The 25,704-nt window shown below is 45.6% G+C and overlaps 1 protein-coding gene across 2 annotated transcripts in view; it reads left to right on the forward strand.

The window, feature by feature from the left end:
• FBXO11 (F-box protein 11) overlaps window positions 1-25,704 on the forward strand; it is a 911,561-nt gene that overhangs the window by 247,794 nt on the left and 638,063 nt on the right. For both annotated transcript variants that reach the window (XM_069608416.1, XM_069608415.1), the window contains exon 11: window positions 18,391-18,528. In XM_069608416.1, the coding sequence (XP_069464517.1) occupies window positions 18,391-18,528 (138 nt within the window). The remainder of the gene's footprint in view (window positions 1-18,390; window positions 18,529-25,704) is intronic.

The following is a 25,704-nucleotide window of genomic DNA, read 5'->3' on the forward strand; positions in this document are numbered from 1 at the left end:
GTCATTTTAGGGAGCATTCTCGTTTCTGTGTTATTTCCCTTCAACCTTAGGGACCCCCAGCTCTTTTGCTGGACTTTAGGACTAATTTTGACCCTGGAGCGAGTGAGCCCTTTTACTCTTATGTCCCGTCCCCTTTCCTCCATATTGCTTGGGCGTCCCTTCCAAGTGACTGGAGACGGAACCATTTTCACCAGAAAAAAACTTCTTCCACTTTAAATTTAGAGGCGCGTGGGATCGTCCCTGGGAGCATGCGCTGCCCTGACTCCTCCCTCCGGCACCACACCCCAGTCCCCTTTCCCGTGTCGATGGGACAAATTCACCAGCGCTCCTGGGTTTGGCTTCGGCCATGTAATTCCACCCTGAGATTCTTCTTCTCCTTGTCTTTTTTGTCTTATTTATCATTCAGGTGCTCGGGCCTCGGGCGTCACGCTCCTCCCCGGCTGTTACGGAGAATTCTCATTCTCCAGCATGGGGTCTGGCATGGATTCACATGCTCATGAATATTCCCCGTCGTCAGGCTGGGAATCCTCGGTAAAGAAAAAATCAGTATCAGTTTCGTTTCTGATATGTCTTTCGTAGTAGTAACCAATCTTAACCAACAGCTTGTGGCCCTACTTTGAATTCTTCTATTCTACAAAGACTTCAAAAACATTGTGCAAGACTTTGACCTACCTCCTGAAGTGGTTCAGTTTCACCTCGACGTTTGCTCAAATTGCTTTTGGCATCACCTGGCTCCCTGAATGACTTTTTCACCTCTGTGAATGTGTTTGGTCTTCCTTCCCGGAAAGGGTTAACTAACTTTGCATTGGGGGTTTTACAAAAGTTCTTACCTGCTTTGAGAATTAATTGAGATCTCTTGTTGTCATAATAACCTTTCGAAGGGATTGTGTCCTCCGACGTATTCCTCATCTTAGATATATCCTTCCAGCTCTGCTGGCCTCGGAAAATTTTTTCTCCAGAGGGCGCTGCGCGTCGACGTCCCTCGAGTCGATGACCCTCGACAGCCGCCGTATCGACGCTCGACGTCATCCTGCCTATAAAGGCCGCGCGCAGCGTCCGTTGCTCAGTTCCGTTTTTCCGCGCTACTCGGTGCCTCGGAATACCGTTGCTCAGTTCTTAGTAATATTTACTTCAAGTTATTCGAATCGTACTCGATGGCTTCCTCGTCGGAACCGACAACCCCTCGATCCGGCTTCAAAAAATGTCGAGATTGTGGGAAAAAGATGTCGTTGACCGATCCTCACAGAAATTGTCTGTGGTGCTTGGGAGCCGAACACCATTGTTCGGAGTGCGAGGACTGTATGTCCATGACTGCTAAGGCCCTGAAGGAGCGTAGGGGGAAGCTGGAGAAAGGGAAGACTTTTAAAGCTTCTTCTTCTTCGACGAAGTCGAGACATTCGTCTCCCCGTCACCACTCACGCTCCAGGTCTCGGAGTGGGTCTCATCACTCCTCGAGATCGAAACACTCGAAGAGGAGACGTCGAAGATCCCCTTCTCCGTCTTCCTCTTCCTCTGTTTCGCCAAAAAGAATCCCTTGCCCCACGAAACATAGTTCCCGGGCTGATTGGGAGGAATTCAGAAAAAACATGATGAGCGTCTTCGAGAAAGCGGCCTCGACCCCCTCGAAGACTGCCGAGAGCGATGCTCTGGTCGAAAGACCCGAAGGTCAAAAACGCCGCGAGTCGCAGTACCCGGCGAAAGAAACCTCTCGAGTGCGTCTCAAACCCTCGAGTAGGACCATGACCTCCAAACCTTCCTCGAAGGTTCTGTCGACGAAGGTTCCGTCGACGTCGAGGTCTTCGACGCCGTTGTCGAAGGGACCTTCGACATACAGGTCTGTCGACTCGACGCCGGCCTCGACACCGGCGTCGACGCCGAGAAAAGTCACGATGACCACACATCCAGTGACGATTCCCAGGCCCTCGACGTCGATGGCGTCGATATTGTCGAGTAAAATTCCAATTCTGTCGAGGTCCTCGAGGCCTCCACCTCTGTTTTCGACGCCACGCTCGAAGCCTTCGACGTCGGCGTCGACGACATCGACGTTTTCGAGGCCAATAATGACAAGTTCAGCACCCTCTGCCTTGGAAATGGGATTTACTCCCTTTATTAATTCAGAACAATTGAGAACTATATCCTCAATTTTAGAAGAGGGTGATCTGTCAGAACAAGATGAGTTACAGGGACCTGTAACCCCAGTTAGAGAGGAATTTTCCTCTGAAGAGCGCAGATTAAAGGATCTTCATGATTCTTTACATGAGGCAAGTGGTTTAGACACTTCCCCTGAGGTGGATTTTGCTAAACCAGACCCGGGGGAGCATGCTGAAACCCCCTACAGAGCCTTAATGGCCAGAATTACAGAGTTCATGGGGTGGTCTACACCTTCACAATCTTTCCAGCAAGATGACCTCACGGATATTCTTGACAAAGGCCCACAAGAGGATCCAGTGGTGCCCTTTCATAAAGCTCTTCAGAGAAAGATCATGACAAACTGGGAAACCCCAGATGTAATACCAGCAGTAAATAAAAAACTGTCTGCAAAATACAGAGTATCTTCCACAGACCCAGAGTTCTTGTCTAAACATCCATCCCCAGAAAGTCTGGTGGTACAAGCAGCATCCTCTACCGACGTCAAGACGGCTTATCCTACTGTCCCACAGGACAGGGACGATAAAAAATATGATGCTATGGCTAAGAAAGTCTTTTCAGCATGTAGCATGGCGTTAAAGTCTGTTAATGCTACTTGCACCCTTGCTAGGTTCAGCCATACACTTTGGGAGTGTGCTTCTACAGCGGCTGACTGCATCCCGGAGGGAGAAGAAAGGGATGCGTTCCTGAATATTATACAGGACGGTAAAGACGCTATGTGCGAATCCCTCCAGACGGGCATTGATTCGGCTGACAGTATCAGCAGAGCAATGGCGGCAAGTACATCAATCAGGCGGTTCGCTTGGTTGAGAAAGTCGGGTTTTGCCCCAGATGTGCAAGCCAGGCTCTTGAACATGCCATTTGATGGCTCTTCTTTGTTCGGGAAAAAGGCGGATGACAGTTTAGAGAAACTGCAAACTTCCAAAGCAGCAGCAAAATCCCTAGGAGCTGCAATCCGTCAGACTCCTTTTCGTCCCACAGGAACCTCTGCGAGGGGCAAGTCCTTTCGTTTCTACTCCTCATTCGGAAGAGGTAGAGGACGACCGGCTCAAAGGGGTCAAAGAAGAACTACCCGAGGTGGACGGGGTAGATATTCTAAAGCCGCAGCAACAGCAGGTGCCTCTTTACCATCGGCATCTGCATCAGCTGCCCCAAAACCACTCTGAGGACTTCCCTCACAGGACACCTGTAGGAGGCAGGTTGACTCAACATCTGGCGGAATGGCAGGCTATCACGTCAGATGCTTGGGCATTGGAAACAGTTGCCCAAGGTTACTGCCTACCTTTCCTACGTATACCTCAGAGTCATCCACCGGGGATCAGCTCTCAGAAAGCTCCAGATCCGCTCCTCTTGCAGGAAATTATAGACCTGCTAGAGAAAGGTGCCATAGAACCGGTACCTGTAGCGGAGAGGAACAAGGGCTGGTACTCCCCTTACTTTCTCGTTCCAAAGAAAGACGGAGGACTGAGACCCATCTTGGACTTGCGAGAATTGAACAAATTCCTCAGGAAAGACAAATTCAAGATGGTCACTCTTTCTCAGATCCTCCAGGCCCTTCAGTTTCAGGACTGGTTGGTATCTCTGGACCTTCAGGACGCTTATTTCCATGTGCCTATCCATCTCAAACACAGGAAATACCTGAGGTTCGCAATTGGCAACTCTCACTATCAATTTCGAGTACTGCCTTTTGGGCTGACCTCCGCCCCGAGGGTCTTCACCAAGTTAATGTCGGTAGTGGCGGCAAGTCTAAGGAGGGAAGGGATTCACGTCTACCCCTACCTGGACGATTGGCTGATCAGGGCTGTTTCTCCGGAGCAAGCTCAGATCCAGCTAAATCACGTATGCTACTTCCTTCACAAGCTGGGCTTCTCCCTCAATTTAAAGAAGTCTCAAATGATACCATCGCAGAGACTCCAGTTCATAGGAGCGATCCTGGATACTTCCCTGGGAAAAGCCTCGCCACCAGAGGTGAGGGCTCAAGATATTCTACAGATGGTTACCAAGTTCCAACTTGCCGAACGTCTCCCAGCTTTCGACTTTTTGAGGTTGCTAGGCCTCATGGCATCCTGCATTTTCCTTGTGCCAGAGGCTCGCCTGAGAATGAGATCCCTCCAGTGGGCACTGAGGGCTCAGTGGTCACAATTCTCAGGGAGAATGACAGATCTTCTTCAGGTTCCCGGCAGGGTGGCTCGAGACCTTCAGTGGTGGGCCTGTCAGGAGAAAATTCTGAAAGGAGAACAGTTTTGGCAACCCTGGCCGGAGATAACAGTAGTCACGGATGCCTCACTCACGGGGTGGGGAGCCCACGCCAACGACTTGACCATCAGCGGTCGTTGGTCTCCATCGGAGTCCAGACTACACATCAACCTGTTAGAGCTGAGAGCCATCAAACTTGCGTTGAAGGCTTTCCTGCCAATTGTACAAGGGAAGAACGTCCTGATAATGACGGACAACACGGTGGCCATGCATTACCTCAACAAAAGAGGAGGCGTAGGATCACTACCCCTGTGCAGAGAGGCGATGCAGCTCTGGTTTTGGGCAATCCAAGAAGGAATCTCTCTATCGGCAGTTCACCTAGCCGGAGAGAAGAACTTGACAGCGGACGCTCTGAGCAGGCAGAACACAGTCTCTCACGAGTGGTAGCTAGCTCAGGAAGTCCTTCAAGAGATCTTCGCCCTTTGGGGAACCCCTCAGGTAGATCTGTTCGCCACCAGCCTAAACAGGAAATGCGACCTGTTCTGCTCAAGGGAATTTCCTCCGAGAGGAGCTCTGGGAGACGCGTTCATAGTGGACTGGGAGTTTCCGCTTCTGTACGCGTTCCCACCGGTCCCTGTCATTCCTCAAATGATCAGGAGGTTGAGAAGATTCCGGCGAACCATGATCCTAATTGCCCCGGATTGGGCCAGGAGAACGTGGTACCCGGACCTTCTAGACTTGTCCATCTGCCCTCCATTTCGACTTCCTCTCAGAGAGAACCTACTCTCACAGAAGGGAGGTCAGGTTCTCCATCCAGACATCAAAACCCTCAACCTTCACGCTTGGCTTCTGAACGGCTGAGGTACAAGGATTGGGACCTCCCTGATGATGTTATGGAGGTGTTGCTTTCGGCAAGGAGACCAGCAACAAAGTCTTTATACCGCTGCCGTTGGAACAGATTCTGCAGCTGGTGTAGAGAACAGAATATCGACCCATTTTCATGTGGTACACCAATGGTTTTGTCCTTCCTACTATATTTGGCAAATTCAGGCCTTCAAGTTGGCACCATTAAGGGCTATCTCGCAGCGCTATCTATCTTTAAGCGTACTGCGGAGGAACCATCCTATTTCAAATTACCCTTGGTAATACAGTTTCTAAAGGGGTTAACCAATGTTTATCCCCAAAGACCATTCCAAGTTCCCCTATGGGATTTAAACTTAGTATTAACTTTCCTGATGTGGACACCTTTCGAACCTCTCCATTCTTGTTCGTTAAGATTCCTTACCCTTAAGACTGTTTTATTAATAGCACTTACATCTGCTAGAAGGGTGAGCGAATTACAAGCTCTTTCTTGTAAACCTCCTCATACAATCTTTCACAAAGACAAAGTTGTCCTGCAAGTGAAGCCTAATTTCCTCCCAAAAGTAGTCTCTGAATTCCATATCTCTCAGAAGATTATCCTACCATCTTTCTATCCTCCTCCTCACCCGGGGAAAGAGGAAGAGAGGTTACACAGACTAGACCCTAGGAGGGTTTTAAGTTTTTACATTAGTAGACTAGCCAGGATAAGACAGGCAGACCAGCTGTTTGTAGGCTACGCAGGTCACAAGCTGGGGTTACCAATAACTAAGCAGACTATTTCCAGATGGATCATTCTAGCCATTCTGGAATGTTATAAATTGGCAGGGAAAGAGCCCCCTCAAAACCTTAGGGCTCATTCGACCAGAGGTATTGCAGCTTCATCGGCCCTCAAAAGAGGCGTGCCGATTAAAGACATATGTGCGGCCGCTACATGGTCGTCTGTCCATACCTTTACACGTTTTTACAATCTGGATTCCTCCTCTAGTCAAGAGACTAGGTTTGGAAGGGCTGTACTGCATTCTATTCACCAATAGAAGACAGCGTGAAGTCAGTACTCCCTCCTCCGAATATAGAATACTGCTATGGGAGCCTATCTAAGATGAGGAATATGTCGGAGGACACAATCCCTTCGAAGAACAAGTTACTTCTAACCTTGTAACGTTCTTTCGACGGGATGTTCCTCCGACGTATTCCTTATCGACCCTCCCATCCATCCCCGCAGTTTTACTTCCCTTGTTGTTGCAGCTTACGCTCCTTCAGGGTGATTAGTCTAGTCCAAACAGTAATACTGTGGGCTACAAAACGGAACTGAGCAACGGACGCTGCGCGCGGCCTTTATAGGCAGGATGACGTCGAGCGTCGATACGGCGGCTGTCGAGGGTCATCGACTCGAGGGACGTCGACGCGCAGCGCCCTCTGGAGAAAAGATTTTCCGAGCCCAGCAGAGCTGGAAGGATATATCTAAGATGAGGAATACGTCGGAGGAACATCCCGTCGAAAGAACGTTACAAGGTAAGAAGTAACTTGTTCTTCTCTTTGACAAACTCTTACATCTGATTCTAAATGCAACAGTGATATGTTAATGTCCTGTCCCCAGCACCCTAACTATTGAAGTCACCTGAGGGTGTCGGTAGTGTCTGTGGGCTATCCTAAAATGGTACTTACTGCTTTAGAAATATTAAGAGTGTGTATTTTTAAGTGTATTTGAGTGTTACTGTTATATTGCCCCTGCTGAAGGCTTACTCTGACTGTTAAATTAATAATAGTTTATTCAAAAACCTTTTCTGTGCAAGAGTTTATTTGAATACTTGTCACTGTGAATCTCTGTGCAACTCCTCTACAGCTCACATTGACCCCTATTGAGATAACCCTGGCTGTTCAACACGCTACCAACCTGTGAGGTACAAGCTTATACCAAAGGTTGGGTTCCTATTGCCAGGAGGTCAGGGTTGTTGTAGTGCACCCAAAGGGTACTGCAAACAATCTTGTCTAACAGTGACCAGTGGCTATCCATAATTGGATAGCCACTGGCTCTTTGAATGGCACAGAGCCTTGCCATTGATGTGCTTGGGCTTGCTCCCAGCCTGAATCTTGGACAAACGGAGTTAAGTGGTGTTAAAGTGGTCAGCCGTGGTCCGTCGGAGGCCGGAGAGGCTGAAGGTGATCCTCAAGCGAAGATTCATAGAAAGGAGAATCCTTTATCCCGACACCAAGAAGCAAAGCAGAACGGGTAGAAGAGACTGCAAGCGGCTTTAGCAGCATGAAGCGGGAGACTGTGGGGGCAAATCCTCTTTGATCCCAGCGGTAACTTTCTTGTAACTCAGCCGCGTATATTTTTGTGTCTGCAAGCAAGGATTTTATTATCGAGCTGTGTAACTGTTTGCTAAGACTAGGTATTCTTAGCGGGAGAATGTCGGTGGTCCGCCCTCTCTGATCCTGCTTGTGAATCAGCATTAAGTTTGTTCTAACGTGGAGGAGTCTGGTGTCGGGAGTTTCAAAGTGCTCACCATTATATAAGGAGTGGGGCTAACAAGTCGTGTTGGTGTTTTTGCTCCATTGAAAGGCACTTTTATGAAAACCCTAGCAGACCTTTATAAGAGGAGTACGTCTAAGTAAAAAAACAGCTTATAAAATCAGATTGCTCCTACAACTGCCATTTACAAGGAGCTTTAGCCCTCAGATATAGTGGAAATTTACTTTGTAGCACCCTAATGCAGGATGACACTAGATCTCCAGAATGGGAGGAACCACCTACAACATCTGGAGTAGCTGTAGCTGAAGGGCAACATTGTTTATCAGACATTTATGCCATGGAAAATAACCAAAGCCCTTCTGTCAGCCAAGTTATTCAGGCACAGGTGCATAAGCAACTAATGCAAATGCCCCAAACTCCGGAAGCTAGACTTGGACTGTATCAGGGCCAACAATCCATTACACACTCATGGAAGTGTGGCCTTGAGTGTACAATCACAACAAAAAAGATTCAAAGGAAAGTAGACACTTTGGAAAAAAAAAAGCAAGAATGTGAGCGATGAAGAGTCTTTCCTTGCTTTCCAAGACCCCACGGCACAGCCCAGCCCAGGGCAGGGAGGCAGAGTTGGGGAGGAGCAACGAGAGCCCTCTCTCCCTAATGAAATGCCATTGGAGGAAGAAAGTGGGGCTGATATGGTTACAGGTGTGGGGTTGCATAACGGTACCAAAAAAGTTTCATCGTTTTAAGAGCGGTCGAGAGAAGATCAGGATGACATCAACCATGCACCAGGAGCTCTACTAGCTCAGCTCACAAATAAATGAAAACACCTTGTCCGCTCTCAATTTTGTTTTAAACTCCTTGGTGTCAGTTTTCGAATTATTGAGGGCGGAGGTTCAGTCCCAAGCCGGGGTCCTTTTGGAGCTTATAAAAGAAGTATCTAACCTGGATTCAACTCTGGTGGGATGCAACAATGCAATAAATGCCACAATTACACCAATTCTGAAAGACCTGTGATTGGAAGTCACAAAACAAGGGCTGGACTTCTCAGCCGTCCATCGCTCACGCAACATAAAAAGGGAGGAGGAGGTTGGTAACATTCTCTTTCTACAAGGTCTCCTGACAAAACTGAAGCCAGCATCTCAGGGGCAAATAGAAGAGAGAGAAGATGGGGTGGAGGGCTATATCTCTCCCTTCAATGATACTCCTTTATCTGAATCCATCCTCAGAGTTCAGAAGACTGGAAAATGTGGCAGACGCTATTGTGGAGGAGGAGCTTCCTCAGCAAAATTTGGTAGGGGAGCAATCCCTTCAAGACCCGGACTCAGTGGGGCCTTTCAGCTCAGACACTGGACAGCGTCTTTCCAAAATAGAACCGTAAGGAAGAGGGCGCCACGAAGGAGGAGAAAGATTAAAGGACTCGCCCCTCCCCGACAAAGGAAAAAAGCAAAAAGGTGCAAATATTAAGAAAACAGAAACAAACTCTTTTCTGAGATCTCTTTCAAAGCCAATCGCAATAGCCATCTTAAAGGGGACGGGGTAGGAGGATGTCTTGAACTCTACAACTGTCACTGGGAAAGAACCAAGAGCAGGCACCTCAAAAGATGGACAGTTAGAACTAGAAGTGCAAAACCAGAAAGCGAAGGAGCACCCGTTACAATCCACACGGCATGAATAAATCAAGATCATAAATGTAAGTGTGGGTCCCCAAACGGACTGGAAGGGGGCAGAGTGTCAGAAGAGGAAGAAAGGATCTGTTGAGGCCCAAGAAGAAGGGAGGAAGCCACTTGGTCCAATGAAATGCCGGGCTACTGACAGCAAGAAAATACCAGTGGCCCAATTTTTCTGATAAATAAACGACACTCGGAGCCCTGATGGGCTCGCCCGAATGAAACAGTGCTGACCACAGAGGAAGCGAAGAGGAAAATTGCCCCCATTTATTTTAAACTGCTCATCAAAAACTCTTGGAAAATCATCCAAGATGGAAGACGTGAGACTGGGACAAGGGAAACCGTGTACGTTGGATACGAACTGTAATGGAGCAGGGAAGTCGGTGGAAGTAGGAGGGGGTGTCCGCCCTCTAGTTGTGATTCCAAAGGACTTGGACCAACTGTTTGAACAGAAGTTGAAATCGTAATAGAAGTCAATTTTTGCATTGCCAAAGATTTGCTTAACTTTAACCTCAAACCAAAACAATGTCGGGTCACTCTGTAGAGGTGTAATCTTGTCATATCTGAAAAAAGTTCCAAGCCTCTATCGGATAAGTTCACATGACATTGATATGTGCAGTTTCCGTATACTCAGAACCCTCCTATGGCGGAGCTTGTGCTAAGGGCATGAGAGGGAAAATGAGCAATAATGGGGGCAATGAGAGATTTAGATTCGGGTCTCCAGTGCATGCCCAGTGGAAACCTCAAAACCAAATCGATCAACATCAAAATGGCTGGCTAGGGCCGGGGGGAGATCTGGGGGTCCCAGGGAAACTGACTTCTAGTTAAGGAAAGTGGAGATCAGTGGGGAGAACTCCAATAGGACCATCTCCCTCCTGCCCGAAATAGTGTCACAGGTCCTTCTGAAACTGGGGGTGGGCTCACAGCCTCTTTAATCAGACGGGTTTAAGACTGATATGCTGGAACACTCAGGGACTGAATACGTTCACCTCAAGAAAAATTAGAGCGCCTATTCTGCACTGGCGACATATTAATGATGCAAGAAACATGGTTGGTTAACCTGATTGAAATTGAAGGGTATATAGTCTACACTCGAGCCGCACTCCAAAAAAGCCAAAGGCAGACCAGCAGGTGGCATGCTGTTGGCTTTTAAAAACACGTTAATTGGAGATACTCCTTCGATCCTTAAACTAAATGGGTATTCAAATCTGTAAGGTGTGCTTTAAATACCAGAGGCCCTTTCTTGAGGTGATATTTGTGAATGTATATTGGAACCCCGCTCACACCAGCTTGCAGGACTTCCTGGGAGAATTGGCTACATCATTGGAAAAGATTAAGTTGCTTTTTGGAGGTGCCCATATAATTCTAGGAGGTGATCTAAATACTCATTGCTTACGACTCACAAAAGAGGGATCCATATTGAGTCCTCGTAGACTTTCTGAGAATGGGAGAGCCTGGGTGGAGTTTCTGTCCGGGTGGGGGTTGAGAATGACAAATGGGACACACCAGCGAACCCCACTAGACACCAGGGCTCATCTGCCTCTATCATTGACTATATCTTTGTCAGACGACCGCTTCACCTATAATGTCTTATTGAACATCGAGAGAAAAGGGGGGAGCGATCCTTCCCGGTTGGCGCTGACCTACCCTGACATCGCTTGTGGTGAAGACAGACCGAGGCAATCTCGCGAGAGTAGGAAGGGCAGAGTGCGCCTGCCCAAATATAAATGGGAGGTGGAGGCCTTGAATAGCCACCTCATGGAAACACCAGAGTGCACTCTACAGGAAAATTGCCAACCGGACAATTTCATTAAATTTACCTGGTCGTCCTACCCTTCAAGTGTCTTTTGGGGGGTGGGGGGTAAAAGGCAGGCCCATCGCCACTCCTTTGACGAGGAAAGAACTACAAGCAATGGTCGGTGGGAAGGAGGATTCTTCGTCTTCAGCAGGATGTTGAACATGTACTGAAGCTAGTGGCAAATAAGGGATCAGGTAACTTCTGGTCGGTCATGCACCAACTCGAGGGTAATTCAAAAAGCAAGTTATGCATTCTGGTGCCAGAAAAGGAATGGATTGACTATCTTTCCACAGCCTTTAGGAAACCCTCAGAATCCACGCACTTTGAAATAAAGGGAGCAGATTGGCACCTCCCATTAGATGAACATACCTTAGTAGATCTAATTAGGAACAGCTCAACCTCCAAAGCAGCCGGCCCAAAGGGGCTAACCTACCAAGTCTAATCCTCCACTGTGGGCAAAACTGTTATATTGGCTATTCAGTGACATTCTGGTGAGCCAAAGGTTTCCCCCTTCTTATAAGTCTGCAATAGTCATTCCACTGTCTAAGGGATATGGGGGGGTGGGATCGGTTGGTCCCAATAAACTATCGACCGATTGCCCTCCTAGACACTGATAGCAAGCTATTCATGAGAATTCTTTTGGTGGAACTGGAAAACTGGGCGAAAGAGGCAAAAATCCTTTCCAAGCACCAAACTGGATTCAGAAGGGGCCTCTCGGCCGCCCTAAATGGAGTAGATCTAAACATAATGAGTGAAAAGACAGGGAAAAAGGGAGTACTACTACTTTTCGGGGCCTGGGTGGACTTCTCGAGAGTATTTGACCAGGTCAACAGAAACCGATTGTGGTCGAAGCTAAGAGCTTGGGGTATCCCCGAGAGTCTCTTGGCAATATTGGTTGAGATCCATAGGGACATCACAATCAAAGTTCGCCTGGACAAGGAAGGGCACTTATCAGAGGTGATCAGAGTGGAAAGTGGGGTCTGACAGGGTTGTCTGGGGGCTCCCCTATTCTTTAATTTATACTTGGCAGACATGGGGAAATTCCTGAAATTGTCGGCGTTGGCCAGTCCAGTGATCAATAGATCTAAGATTCCCTGGCTGGCCTACGCTGATGATGTGGTTTTGCTGGACAACACAGCCGTGCAGCTCCTGAATAAATTAGACTACTACGCCAGAGAGAATGGTCTTGCTCTCAACCCCAAAAAAATCTAGGATCTTGGTGTTTAGAGACAACCACAAAAGGGTGACCTATCCTCGTTGGGAGTTGGGAGGGCAGCGAATCACAAGAGTGGAGGATCTGATATACTTGGGCTACAAAATCTATGCCTCACCAGCCACATGCAAGGTAGAGAGAGATGTGCAAAATAAGATCATGCAACTCATCCCACAGATGAGAAAAATATTAGCTAAAACTGCAGATTCTCAATTCTACAGTTGATCAAATATTACTAAGCTAAGGTAATACCAGTAATTTGTATATGGGCTGTAAGCAAAGCCTCACCTGTAGTATGCAGATTGGCAGAGATGGGAGGGTCTGGATTGGAAGAAAATTCTAAATCTCCTGATGAGCCTTTCCATGTGGTCTTAGATTCGAACTAGGCATGCACTCTTTAAAGGTCCATGCAGGTTGGAAACTGATCTCTGTATAGATTGATCATCGCTGCACAGGAGTCGCTGCTGTATGCTGATATCAAAGCCCACTTAGAGAAAAGTAGATCTAAAATGTTAAGAGATCTTGGTGGGTGGGTAACGGATGAGCTAATGAAAGCCACTAAAGAAATACAAACACTAATCTAAAACCTGGTTTATAGTTATATTGAAAAAAAAAATGCTGAAAAACAAAAATGTCAAAAAAATGTCGAATGTAAATGTCGAAATTACATACATACAATAGACAGTCATTTATTCGAAAAAAAAATGTCAAACGCAAGGCTAAAATATCTATGTAAAATGTCCAAAACAGTAACGTTGTTATGGGAGGGGTTCCCCAAACCCCCCCACTGAACCGTCTCACTGTCCACAAAAAAATGGAGATATGACACATTATGAGTGACGAAAAACACACAAAAGGATGATTAGTAAGGGTTAAACGAATGAATGAATGAAACCAAAGAGTAAAGAACCTTAAATGAACGCTGAGGAACAGATGACAGTTGTGACAAACTGTCATTACCTGACGGAACCTAAGGTCTGAGCAAACGGAACGACGTACACTGCAGCTACTTCACGTAAATACAGGTGATATTGCAATACTAAATATAAATCTATATAGGCAATTAGAAAAGTAAACTATACGTAATGTATGACAGGAATAGTGAAAAGTTGTTTTCGTTATTTTAGATATAAGATGACAGAGAACGTGGAGTATGTAACTTCGCAGAAGGGAGAACAGCTAATTCACGCGGGATATGTGTATAATAAAGAATCCAAAAAAAATGAAAATATTGGAAGTGCACGGAATATACGAAAGCAAAGAGTACAGGAAGAGTAATAATGGAAAATGCCATGGTAAAATTAAAAGGGGAACACAACCATCTGCCTGACAGAACCACTAAAATAATTTTTAAAACTATGAATGAACAGAAGAGAAAAGCAGTAGAAAACCCTGCTGAGGCCAGCAGGTCTGTAATTGCTAGAAAGTGTAACAAAATTCCGTTGCACGTATCGGCACAAATGCCAGCAGAAAACACATGCAACGTACAATAAACAGAACAAAGAAAATCTCCCGCCAGTACCAAGAAATTACGAGATAAACATCCCTGATATATTTAAAATGACAGAAAAAGGTGAACATTTTCATCACGCAACATTAGACAAAGGATGAAAAATTATAATATTCTCAACAGACAGCAATTTAAGACAACTTGGTGAGTGTGAATTGTGGCAAAGTGACGCGACTTTCAAAACATGCCTTTCCATCAGTTTTTTAGTATACATGGATCCATCAATAGCCATCTAATTCCCCTAATCTACGTCTTGATGGCCAAAAAACCGGAAGAAATCTACAAAATAGTGTTTCAGAAAATTAAAGACGCCATACCAGACACAAAACCTGCCAATATCATAATGGACTTTGAAATGGCTCAAATATACAGGGATGTTTTTTCCATGTCACACAGGCCATTTGGAGGAAACTACAGAAACTAGGGCTCCATAGAGGACAGTACATACCAACAAAATGTAAAAAAAAACTATTTGCATTAGCATTTGTAAAAGAAGAAAGCGTTATAACATTTTACGAACATTTAATCGACAGTGAATATTTCAAAAATAATTAACAGAATTCAGACTTAATGCACTATATGGAAAGCACTTGGTTGGGACAATTGACACGAAATGGTGTGCCAACTATCAGTTGGCATGGTGGAATTGCTACAATGCAGTGATGGAAGGAAGGCCAAAAACAAACAATATGTTGGAAGGGTGGCACAACAGGGTTAACAAGAACTTTAACACTAAAAACCGAACTTTGTGGCACTTCTTAAAGGACTTAATATCTGAACAATCACATCAGGAATTTAGACTATCTCAAAGCATTTCACTTGCAAACACCCACTTAAAAAGAAGGAAATACCGAGACTATGAAAAAAAAAATTCAACAAATAGTAAAACGGTTTGAACAAGAAGAAAAGCACAACTACTTGGACTCAATTGCATATAATTTAAAATGTTAAACTACTCGCGTTTTGAAGAGTCCACGATCCACCATAGCAAATCCAAAGTAACCAATGATGCCAATCCAACGTGCTCAAAGTAAAAACCAACCAAAATAAAAAACAAAATCTGTGTTCAGAACCATGCCCGAAAAATCCAGCCAAGAAAAAAAAAAAATCCATATCCCAATCCACAGACAGAAAAGTGAAATCCAGCGGAAAAAAAATCAGAATCCATATCCCAATCCATGGACGAAAAGCCAGTTCCAGCAAAAGAAAGGGTCAAAATCCATATTCCAATCCACGATCCAAAGGAAAAATCCATGTGAAAAAAAACAATCCATCAGGTCCAAGGAATCCACGAAAAAAACATCCAAAAGGAAAAAATCCAAGAACCCGGAGACCCGACCGGAACGAAAGCGGCTAAGAAATGGACTTTAAAAATGGTGCTTGCGTCAAAGTAAAGCTAACGTACCGTTACGTCAAGAACTTTAAGAAATATCAACAAAACATACATTACAATTTGTTATACAATACCACCATCTAGTGGTGAAAATAGATATAGTTTAATCCAAGTTGCAAATCACAAATACAAATGTTATTTAATAAAATATTTATATTGAGTGAGCTGAGCAGTCAGGCTTCTCTCAAGAGGGAATGTGAGCTTGTAATGATGTTACACAGAGGTCTAGAATAACAAGTATTCAGATAGACACTTCTACTCAAGATTTCTTGGTAAAACGCTTCTTAATTTATTACACAGTCAGTTAGAAAACATTCATTAAAAGGAGGCAAACCATATCACACAAATATGTACTACAATACTTGGTTCTGAAACATTTAAACTACTTTGAAGGAGGAGCAAAATGACATAAGTTAATAAAACGAATATTACAGTTACTCTTAAACAGTGCGAATAGTTTGAGTTCACCAGAGGAGTTGATTCAATGCAATAGGTAGGCCAAAGTCAATGGACTAGTGTCTTGTATAGGTAAAAACGGTTCTGGTATTAAAACGGAAAAGTCTTTGCCACGGTTCTTGGAAGTATTTCACGGAAGAAAGGTTCATATGTCCGGTCACAAGCTGACTAGGCCTGCAAGTTGCCAAAGTTCCACAAACTTTCATGGTGAGAGGTAATTTCTCTCGGTCAGGTTTTCACAGTACCTTATATTGAAGAAAAAGATGCAGCTGAAGACATCTGTTCCTGGCAGTTCCTGTAGATCTTGCTGTTCCTGAGCCTCAGTCATGGGGACAAGAGGGAGGACGGTTGGGTACGCCTGCTCTGCTTGGGTACTGGTCACAAAGCTGGCAAACTGACAATTCTTCGATTCCGGTAGCTGTCTTCAAGCACACAAGCCGGTGTCCTGCTCCCTGGTTATTCGATTTCCTGCAGCACTCTGGGGAAAATATAACCAGCCCCGAGAATGGTGTCCAGGTACCAACTCAAAGGAAGAAGTCGTCCTTGAAGGACTTCTCTGTCGAGATGAACTTGGCGATTCGGACCTGCTGCAGGGCTCCGCCGGGCAAACCAAGTAGTTGCAGCAGCCGTCCTCTTCCAGCTGGTCTTCGGTTCTTTCATTCCAGTGGTCGACTCTGCCTTTCAAGCCAAGAGACTCATCTTTTTTAAACAGTTTTCTCCCATTCATTCCAGCCTAGCTGTCACTCACCCAGCAGGGTGGTTGTCCTTGCCGGACAGTCAGCCAGCCAATCACGCCAGAGTGCATTTGGATCTCCTAGGAGACTAGGCACAGAGTTTCAGGCACATCCCTCACTTCCTGCTCACCCCAAACACTTGGGGGCCAGAGGCGGTCTTCAGTCCTGAAGCCCACCAAAGGCATAGAAACAAAGGGACCAAACCTAATTTGGCGCGCAGAGACAAACTCTAGAAGGATCTTTGCAAAAAGAAATGGTGGAAAAAAAACAACCAGGACCTGTTTAAACAAAGGGGGCTTAGGCACCATCTTGAAAAACATAGCTCCCGCGATTTTTTGCTACAGGTGTTGGCGGTCGTGAAAAATCATGGTAGTTCTTTGTAAAACCACTGCCACCAGCCATTTCGAGCAGAAACGGTAGCAGGGGACTGCTACATGAGTTTCTAGACATAGGGGATACTAGGTAATCTCTCAAGCACTCTATTGTAAGATAGGGTGTGCTGGGTCTAGGAATTTAAAAAGACTAGTAAAGTCAATTTAACTTTACTTTCTGTGGGAAACAGTAGTTTATCCCAGAGAAGGTGTTTAAACCTTGGGACAGCCTAAAAGGCTTCCCTGTGTCACTGCACTGAGGGTGCTGTGTGACACACATGAAAAGATGATGCCTACGGAGTGATCTAAAACCCCTTAATCGAAGAACACAAGAGTAAAACACACATCAAAATACATGAGAGGGTTGGAAAAAAGGCTCACACACTCTCCAGGTAAAAAAAAATCAAGTCCTCAAAATCCAGCCAAGTTGCTGGGGGTCTCTAAGGTGAAGGGGAATTAGCACTTTTATGAGAATTCTCCCTAACACGGAGCAGTTACAAAAGTTCTTACTTACCTGTGAACGTGTTCTGCCATTCTTAAAAGTAGATCTAGGGTTACATTTACTTGCCTGTGAATTGGTTACTCCCCTTAGGAAAAGTAATGCAGTTGGCTTCACTTTACTATTTCTGTTCGGATATAAATGTATACGTTCACCAACTGGGTTTTGCTTCTCATACCTGCTGTTTAGCATATTTAGAATAAATTTGCCTTGGGTTTTACCTACCTTGAATAGCTGTGTGCCGTTCTGAATACGTGTACTGTGGGTTAGCTGACCTTGGTCTTCCTGGTGCCATCCTAAAATAGTGTGAAGAGTTCTTGCTTACCTTAGTCTGTGTTACATTGATATGAAAGCGACTGTAATAGTTTTACACCATTAGGTCTTACCTAGTATAACTGAAAGTTAGCCTGACTCTAGTTATAGGTTTATATTAATGAATTTGTGTTCCACTAGTCAGAAAAGTATCCTGGTAACAGGGTTGGTTTACTATGTAATTTCCTAACTTGAGTGTCACTGCACAACAGAACGGGTCTACTACCCTTTCATTACCGTAAGTCATCTAAAAGTAACTTGTGGTTTTATTCCCCCTGAATAGGTGTTCTGTTCCAAATGTGTATGATTAGGTCAGACTTGTCTAGAACTATTGTTAGTATTCTGAACAGGTCAATGCTTTGGTCTGTGTACCTTAAGCAGGGTATTGAGTTGTTGTATTGTGTTTATGAATCTATGACAATGTGCCTAACTCCCAAGCTTTACATTGTCCTACTTGTATTTATAATAAACCTCAATTTTGTATTATACTTCTGGGTGCAATTATTTCTTTTGAACCATTTGTATGCTACAGGTTCTTTGTATTTTCGTACAGCCCTCCGTCCCTCCTAAGATCTGTTGTATGGTGAAAGCCCGCCCTTAGTTGGACTTCAGAAAAACTGCTCTAACATTTAACAATGGAAACTAAAAAGTACATATTATGCTGTTTCAGATTGCCCTTTTACACATTTGAAATCTTCACTCATCACTTCTTTGATTAATTTTAAATGTGTTAATTAATTGCCTTTTTATTTGTGACAGGGGATTTATGAGGACAATGAGATCTCCAATAATGCATTAGCTGGAATTTGGGTTAAGAACCATGGAAATCCTATAATCCGGCGGAATCACATTCATCATGGACGGGATGTTGGAGTTTTCACATTTGATCATGGCATGGTAAACGTGGTTTGACAATTTTACAATGTGAATTTTACAGTATCACACATTTTCAGATGTTTACTATGTTATAATTGTCCCCAATACACAAGTCGAATTGCCTCACAGAATTATTTCCCACTCTTTTTTTTTTTTTTTAAAATCAAGGTCTTATTTGTTGATTTATGTTGATATGCTGTGCATCAAAAACGAATTTGTGCCGGTCTGTCTGGAATTCAGCTGCATTTCTGCACCCACCAACTTAACTCGGAGCAGATTATATTTTCCAAAGGGAGGGTCTGTTGCTTCACCAAGTACCCATTTCTCTGTTATTCCACTTGTAAAGCACAGCTCAAACCTTTGCTGGCTTCTTACCACTGAGAGAGCCTTAAATAGGTGTTGGGGAGATGTTTCCTTAGCCCTCTGTTGGGAGGGGTAAGATCACCCATTTTAGGTAATACAGGGTACTGTGAAAAACACGATGCTTCACTCAAGGGTAGGGAGAATGCATATGTGTATAGGTTTAGGTGGGCCTAATGTATTACTTGAAAGCAGATCCATGACTGGTATACTAAATACATACTCTATTGCTTAGTTAAACATACGCTTGACCACAGGTGTAGTAAAAAGTGTCGCTATAAAACTGCAAAAGGGGCCTAGTGTAGACCTGTCCTACTTCTATGACAAACTGTAAGATTTGTCTGTTTGGTTAGATCATGTGCATTACAATGCTAAGGAATGTAAAGAAGAGGGCTCCTTAGACATCAGTAAAATGCATTATATAGTCACGGTCCGTGTCCAGTTTCCAGAACATGAACTGACAGTTTCCCCAAACCTCGAACATATGTGAAATTAGATAAACCCACAGGGTAAATCAGTTACGTATAGTGGTTGTTGTGACAAATTGAATTCTGCCCTGCAGGAGTACAAGGACAACTAGAAGCTAAAATGGCCACTCAGCCTTGCACTTCTAAAAATAGAGCTAACAAAATCACAAAGGTAAAACAGGTAGAGTTAAAAGAGATACCTCCCGTTCAGAAAGATTTTCATTTTGCAAACGTTTCCTCTTTAGTTTCCTATGGAATCCCATGCTCTGTTTTTCCCTGTCCTGACTTTTTGAAGGGAAGTGAAGTCTTCAGCTTCACGTCTCTTGCCTTTTGCTCATGTTATGGGGAAACTCTGTCAGTCCTTCAAACTGTTAGTACTGGGAAACTGTTTCCATTTTTGATTCTTGTATTTTTAACATTGCACATAGCACCTTACTGTCAAAATTAATCCCAGAAAAGAAAAAGCAATCAAAAAGGAGCACACACCATGCAAGAAGTAATGCAGCTTTATTGGACCGACACAGCTGGAAGATAAGGTTCAGACAGCCCAGTGGAATTGAAGTGAATGAAATGAGCTTGACGCCGCCCACAGAGGCTATACTTTGTAATTACAAAATTACCATACAACATTTGTGTTACATTTTTGGGGCAAGTCACAGTAGCTGATTGTTGGTTCTACGTCAGACCCCTATAGTGAGCTATACACACCTCTTGGAACAGACTCACATTGACGCCCCTCGTGATGTCACAAATCATCCCACGCTGCTGGAGGATGTCGTGCCTATTTAAATAAACTAAAGGAAACTCTAAGAAAAGGAATCTATCCCTCACGCCTATACATGCAAAAAAAACTAACAGGGGAATACATGGCAATTGAAATATAACAGAAATAACAGTTGTGCTCACCCCAAATCCAGTAACTGTTTCTCCTTGCAACCTGAGTGAGATATCCTTGCCCAAATTCAAAGCAGGATTTTCAAACAGTTCAAAATAGTAAAGTTCCGTCTTGCAACAAAGTTTGAATGATAGTTTTTCTTGCTCCAAAATCTCTCACTTGGACTTTGACCAACAGTTCAAAATTAGAAAGTTTTTCTTTTTCTTGTAGTAAAGAGTTCAACACAAACTCTTTATATGGAACAAAACACTGTCACACTTAATCTGTATCAACACAATGTTTTAACAAAGAGGTGATTGCTGGAAGGTTTAGAATGAAACTTAACCTCTGGCATTGCTCCTGGCAACCCTCGAGACCACCGTTCTTCGCCTGCCAAGCCATTACAGAAGGAGAAAAACCATATGTAGATAAGGCTTGGTCACACCGCAAAAGGGGCTGTCAAGCCCAAATGGCTAGGTCGCATCCTTCTGCACAAGACCACAAGCATCGCCAGACATGTGTCGGCCTTGTTGGGCCTCCTCAGTGAGGAGTAGCTTGGGTCTCTAGGCCCAGCAGACACGGGACCCATGTCTGGGCATACCCGCCCCACTCAGGGTGAGAAAGCAAAAACTAAGGTGATGGCTGTAAGGCTTAGAATGAATCCTTTCCCTTCTGTAATGTCTTGACAGGCTGAAAAACGAGGGTCTGGAGGGTTGGCCAGAGCTGTTCCCGTGGTTATGATTTGTTCAAAACCTTCCATTCATCAACATTTGGTTTTGCTCAACACAATGTTTTATTAGGATGATTCCACAACAGTTCACCAAGTATTTAACAGTCTTGCCACTTCTTCTTCACCGTCTTAAACCATAGCACAGTACTTCAATAACTTCTTCCTGGTCCACTCACCTACCAGGACTAGCACTACAAAGTCCCTGCCCTGGTATACTCGCCTGCCAGGACTCCGAAAAGCTCCTAATACTAATGCTAGTACTTCTGTGGTAAAATGTTACTTCAAAAAACTTGGCAAAGTCTTTTGACTGTCAACATCATCAGTTTTGACTACTTCTGGGAAGACATGAGACACATTGGTGCTGTTTGTTCCACACTTGTGATTGCCACATGCAACTCAGTTTATGCTCCTCTCCTCCTGAATACTTTCCATCAGTAGGGCTGCTCTCCTGACACGTTTTCCCACTCTGACATCAACCAAGTGCTGATAAAGACTTTGTTACACTTTCTTCTCTTTGGCTTAGAGACTGCTTGTTTGGGTCTTTTCCAACTATTGCTTCTTTCTCTCTTTGGCAATATGGGTTATACTTAGCTTCTTTTACTATTGCACTCTTTTGGCTTTGGCAATTACTTCAATCTTTATAAGTAATTAAAACCTAATTGTCTATTTCCAAAGTTCTTAGTCTGCCTCTTCAGCTTCTTTGTATAAGTTTGATATTCAAAGTTATTCTTATTCTGCGAGTTTAACTTCTGTACATTAGTTCGGTATTCAAAGTTTTCATTATTAGCCAGCGTGCGATTGCGGATAGTTCTGGGGTTACACAATTTCAGTGAAGTCACTGGTTGCTGCATTCGTATCTGCTCGCTCCAATGCCACAGTGAAATCTGCTACTTCTGCTTTCTTCTACATGGCAGACCGCTCTGTTTCACATCCATCGGTTTCTGCCGGTTAGAAGAGTAGCGTTCCCGACTCCAGGGACACTTCGGTGCTCGCCTTTCACTGGAGCCCAATTTACAACGGGGAAGACTTTTCAAATTAACGCTTCCCGCCTCTCGACCTCTGCATTCACGGCCATCGGGGGAAAGTTTTCCAAAAGGATGCTTCCTGCTGCATACAAGCTATCCAAAGTTAGAGACCCTCTCGGTACCGGCATCCGGTCTGTAATTGGCGGTGGCTCCGGCGTCTCTAGTTTCATTCGACTTCTGCTGCCACTGCACATGGAGTTATGGCAGTCACTCCACCTCCTGCTTCTTCTTATGGCCTGCACCTGAGGGGCCCTTTATACTTCCCAGTCTCGCTCAGTTGTGGGTCATTAGCACCAGTAGGCTGCACCTTGAAGTCGAATGCCTCTGCATCCCTCTTCTTAGTCCCAGTACTTTGGGCATTGTGGGACTTGAAGTCCCCAATGCTCAAATGACCCTCTTCTTTTCCAGTTTCAATATTACAGTAGGCCATTAAGATTGTATGGTCTCTGGGAAAGTTAGTAAAGGGGTTTCTGATACTTGTTAATCTGCTTAGAATCACATGCTGTGCATATAGTCCGACATCTAGTGGTAATCGCAGAGCATTGCATCGTTCTTTCGAAGATCGAAAAGGGACGCTGACATGGCTGTGAAGGTAACACTATCCCGAACGTGACGTGTAGTGTACCCAAAATCCCTCCCGTTTTTTTCCGCCCAACCCGTTGGTAGCCTTATGTGGACCTCGCAAGAGTTTAGATTGCTCAATAGTGTTACTTTGTCCCACGACCTACGGTCGGCAAGTCTTTGGACTACTTCTTTTCAACTGCTTTGTGAACTTCCTGCCACCGAAGACATCCACTGCTCAGCGACTGGGGTGCTGTTCGACATCTGTCGACTGCGTGGCTTCGGCCTTCCGGCCCGGGCAGTACAGTAGGGAGCGTGTGGCCTTGGAGTTATTCTTTTTCGAGAATGCTTTTCCTTTTCCCTTCTCTTTTCGGTCTGGCTGCCGTCTACCTCTGCTATGGAGAGGGCACCCTTTAAATTTTGTCCGTTGTAACAGCAAATTCCTGTGGAAGACAACCCATCAATGTTGCAATAGGTGTCTACCTCATCACCACAACGAGAGTTCTTGTAAATCCTGCCAGCTCTTTCGTCCCAAGACTTTAAAGGATAGGTGGACGAAACAGTTGGCGGCCTACACAATGCAGGCTGAAAGTTGTTCCCCCGTTGGCGCGGTCACTTCGGATGACGAGGACTCCAGCGACAGCCATGGCTCTGACCTGGAAGCCATAGACCTTTTTGCAGAACCTTCTGGCTCCCAGATGCCCGGCAGGCAGGCCACCGGTACTGTTATGGGGAGTTCACGCTGCGGCGACGGGCACACACACACACCTCCGAAGCCCAGACAGACAGCCCTTAAGGCCTCTTTGACCACGTCAAAGAAGCGAGTAACGCCAAGAGGCCCATTGAAATCTTCGATGTGTCTCGTGGTTCGGCGCCCTCCATGTAACTGTCTTCTCGGCATGTGGCTGGGCTTTCTTCTCAAAAGTGCGCAGCACCCCCCCAAAAACACACGCTTGCTGACACGCTGTGCAAGGGCGTGCTAGCACCTAAGGCTTTGGTAGTCGTCAACCACGACAGCTCTGCAAAGCGCATCGAAACCTAGTATTCAACTGCCGAAAATAAGCAAGAGTCTCGCTGCTAATATTTCGGCAGCAGGAGAACAAAGGGACACTTCTTCTCGTCGAGAGGAGTATTCAAGAGCCCCCCAGACTCTCTCTAAGGCTCTGTCGGGAAACTCCCCACCTTCAGAGCAGCCCTTCCTACCTCCAGACCCCTCTGCATCTTCCCAGTGGACCAGGCGAAGATTTGAGAATAACATGGACAAGATGGCCCAATTTATAGATTTCTCTGATAAATACATTACTCCCAAGAGACACAAGGAGGAAGACTCCTGCCCAATTCCACCAAAGGTGCAAAAGCTTCCCATTCCTACACAAGTCCACCAAGAGGCCTTTTTTAAAATAAAAACTTTATTAGGTTTTCTTCGTTGACAACATAGAAGGTGATACTATCACAACCTGTCGGTAAACAAAACGACAAATCCAGAAACAATAACAAACCCTATGCACACCCCCACCCCCAAAACAAAAGTGCCGATTTCAGACATAGTATTATGAAGGAGACCATAATCGTATGAATAACGCAAACATAATAAAAAATGAAGGCAGGTTCAGCTCCCCACACTGTCAGAGGGGGACACCACAATCGTACGCTACAATCAGGGGTAGGGGGATACACACTGTTGGACCAGATCGCCTGGGGTACTCGGGCATAAACTGTCTTGAGCCCTTGCGGTCATTAACCTGGCCACTACTGATGCCATTGCTACCAATTTCAGCTCACAATCTGAGCTCTGGTCATGAAGGGCCAGGAGCCATAGTTCAGGTGCACTTTAATTATGAGCATCTAATATTTCAGACATAATATCCCTAATACGAACCCAAAAGGGGCGCACCCGTGGACAATTCCAAATAACATGAATGAAGTTGGTGGTGTCGGAGCTACATCTCCTACATTGGGAGGATCTGGTTGGATAAAAGCTATGGAGTTTAGCCGCGGTGTAGTTCATCTGGTGGATACATTTCTCCAGCATGGGGTCTGGCATGGATTCACATTCTCATGAATATTCCCTGTCAGGCCGGGAATCCTCGGTAAAGAAAAAATCAGTATCCGTTTTGTTTCTGATCTGTCTTTCTTAGTAGTAACCAATCACTGATCTCTGGGTCATACTGGCCACAGCCAATGACTGCCCTCTCCCTAAGCCCCTCCCCTGGCAGCCATCCTCAGATTTTTACCGCACGCTCAAGTGTTGGGAGTCCTCGTGTTTAGCTCTCGAGCTTTTGCTGCGTTTTTGCGCTTTTTCAAAGAGAATTTCTCATTTTTCGGTCAAATGGAGCCTCAAGCTCCACCGTCTCTACATCCGATTAACGGGGATCCGTGTCGGATTTTTCTACGCCCCTCAAGGGTGAAGATTTCGTCGAGTTACGCTTCTTGGAGGAGTCCAGGGGTTTCTGCGGCCTACCCGAACATGGCCCAGGAGAAAGGAAGCTTGACGTCCGGAAAGCTGTTGAGGGTTTGCCCTGGATGCCAGCTGCAGAATGTGTTGAAGGAGGACGAGCACTCGAAATGTCGCTACTGCCTTCATGAGAATAAAACGCACATGGAGAAGGACTGTGCGTTTTGCGGGAACATGTCGGAACGGACCATCAGGGACCGACACCTTCGCCTCTCCAACTGGCTGGAAGGAAAGAGCCCGTCAGGTGAGAAGAAGTCGTCCGAGTGGTCTAAGTCCTGTGAGGGCGCCCCGACGACGGGGGCCCAACAGAAGGCAAAGCACTGCAAATCAGCAGGCACCGGGAGCGCCGAACGGTCGGGCTCCTCGGCTGCCAGGCAGGGCGCATCCTCCCCAGCGCCGTCAACTACCAGCCAACGCTCTGGCTCAGGGAAGAGGAAGGCCGAGAACCCGACGAAGCTTCTGGAGAGGCCCCGGTCGAGCTCGAAGGATCTGGCCTAGGGGGAGCAAGGCGGTGACCCTCCCCCTCCACCCCCCCAAGGTGAAGGCCACAGGCCCGCATAAGGTGGCAAAGGCCTTGATTCACCCGGCCAAGGCCTCTATCGAGGAAGTCGAGGTGGCCCTGGCGCAGCCTGTGGAGGCTACACCAGTGGAGGCGACCTCGGGGGGCCCAGAGTCTCCCTGCCTCCGCGGAGGGAAGCCTCTTTCAGACCCATCGAAAAGACCCC

Source organism: Ambystoma mexicanum, chromosome 4q (assembly GCF_040938575.1).
Source record: "Ambystoma mexicanum isolate Mex_15411 chromosome 4q, UKY_AmexF1_1, whole genome shotgun sequence".
In the NCBI taxonomy this organism is placed as follows: Eukaryota; Metazoa; Chordata; class Amphibia; order Caudata; family Ambystomatidae; genus Ambystoma; species Ambystoma mexicanum.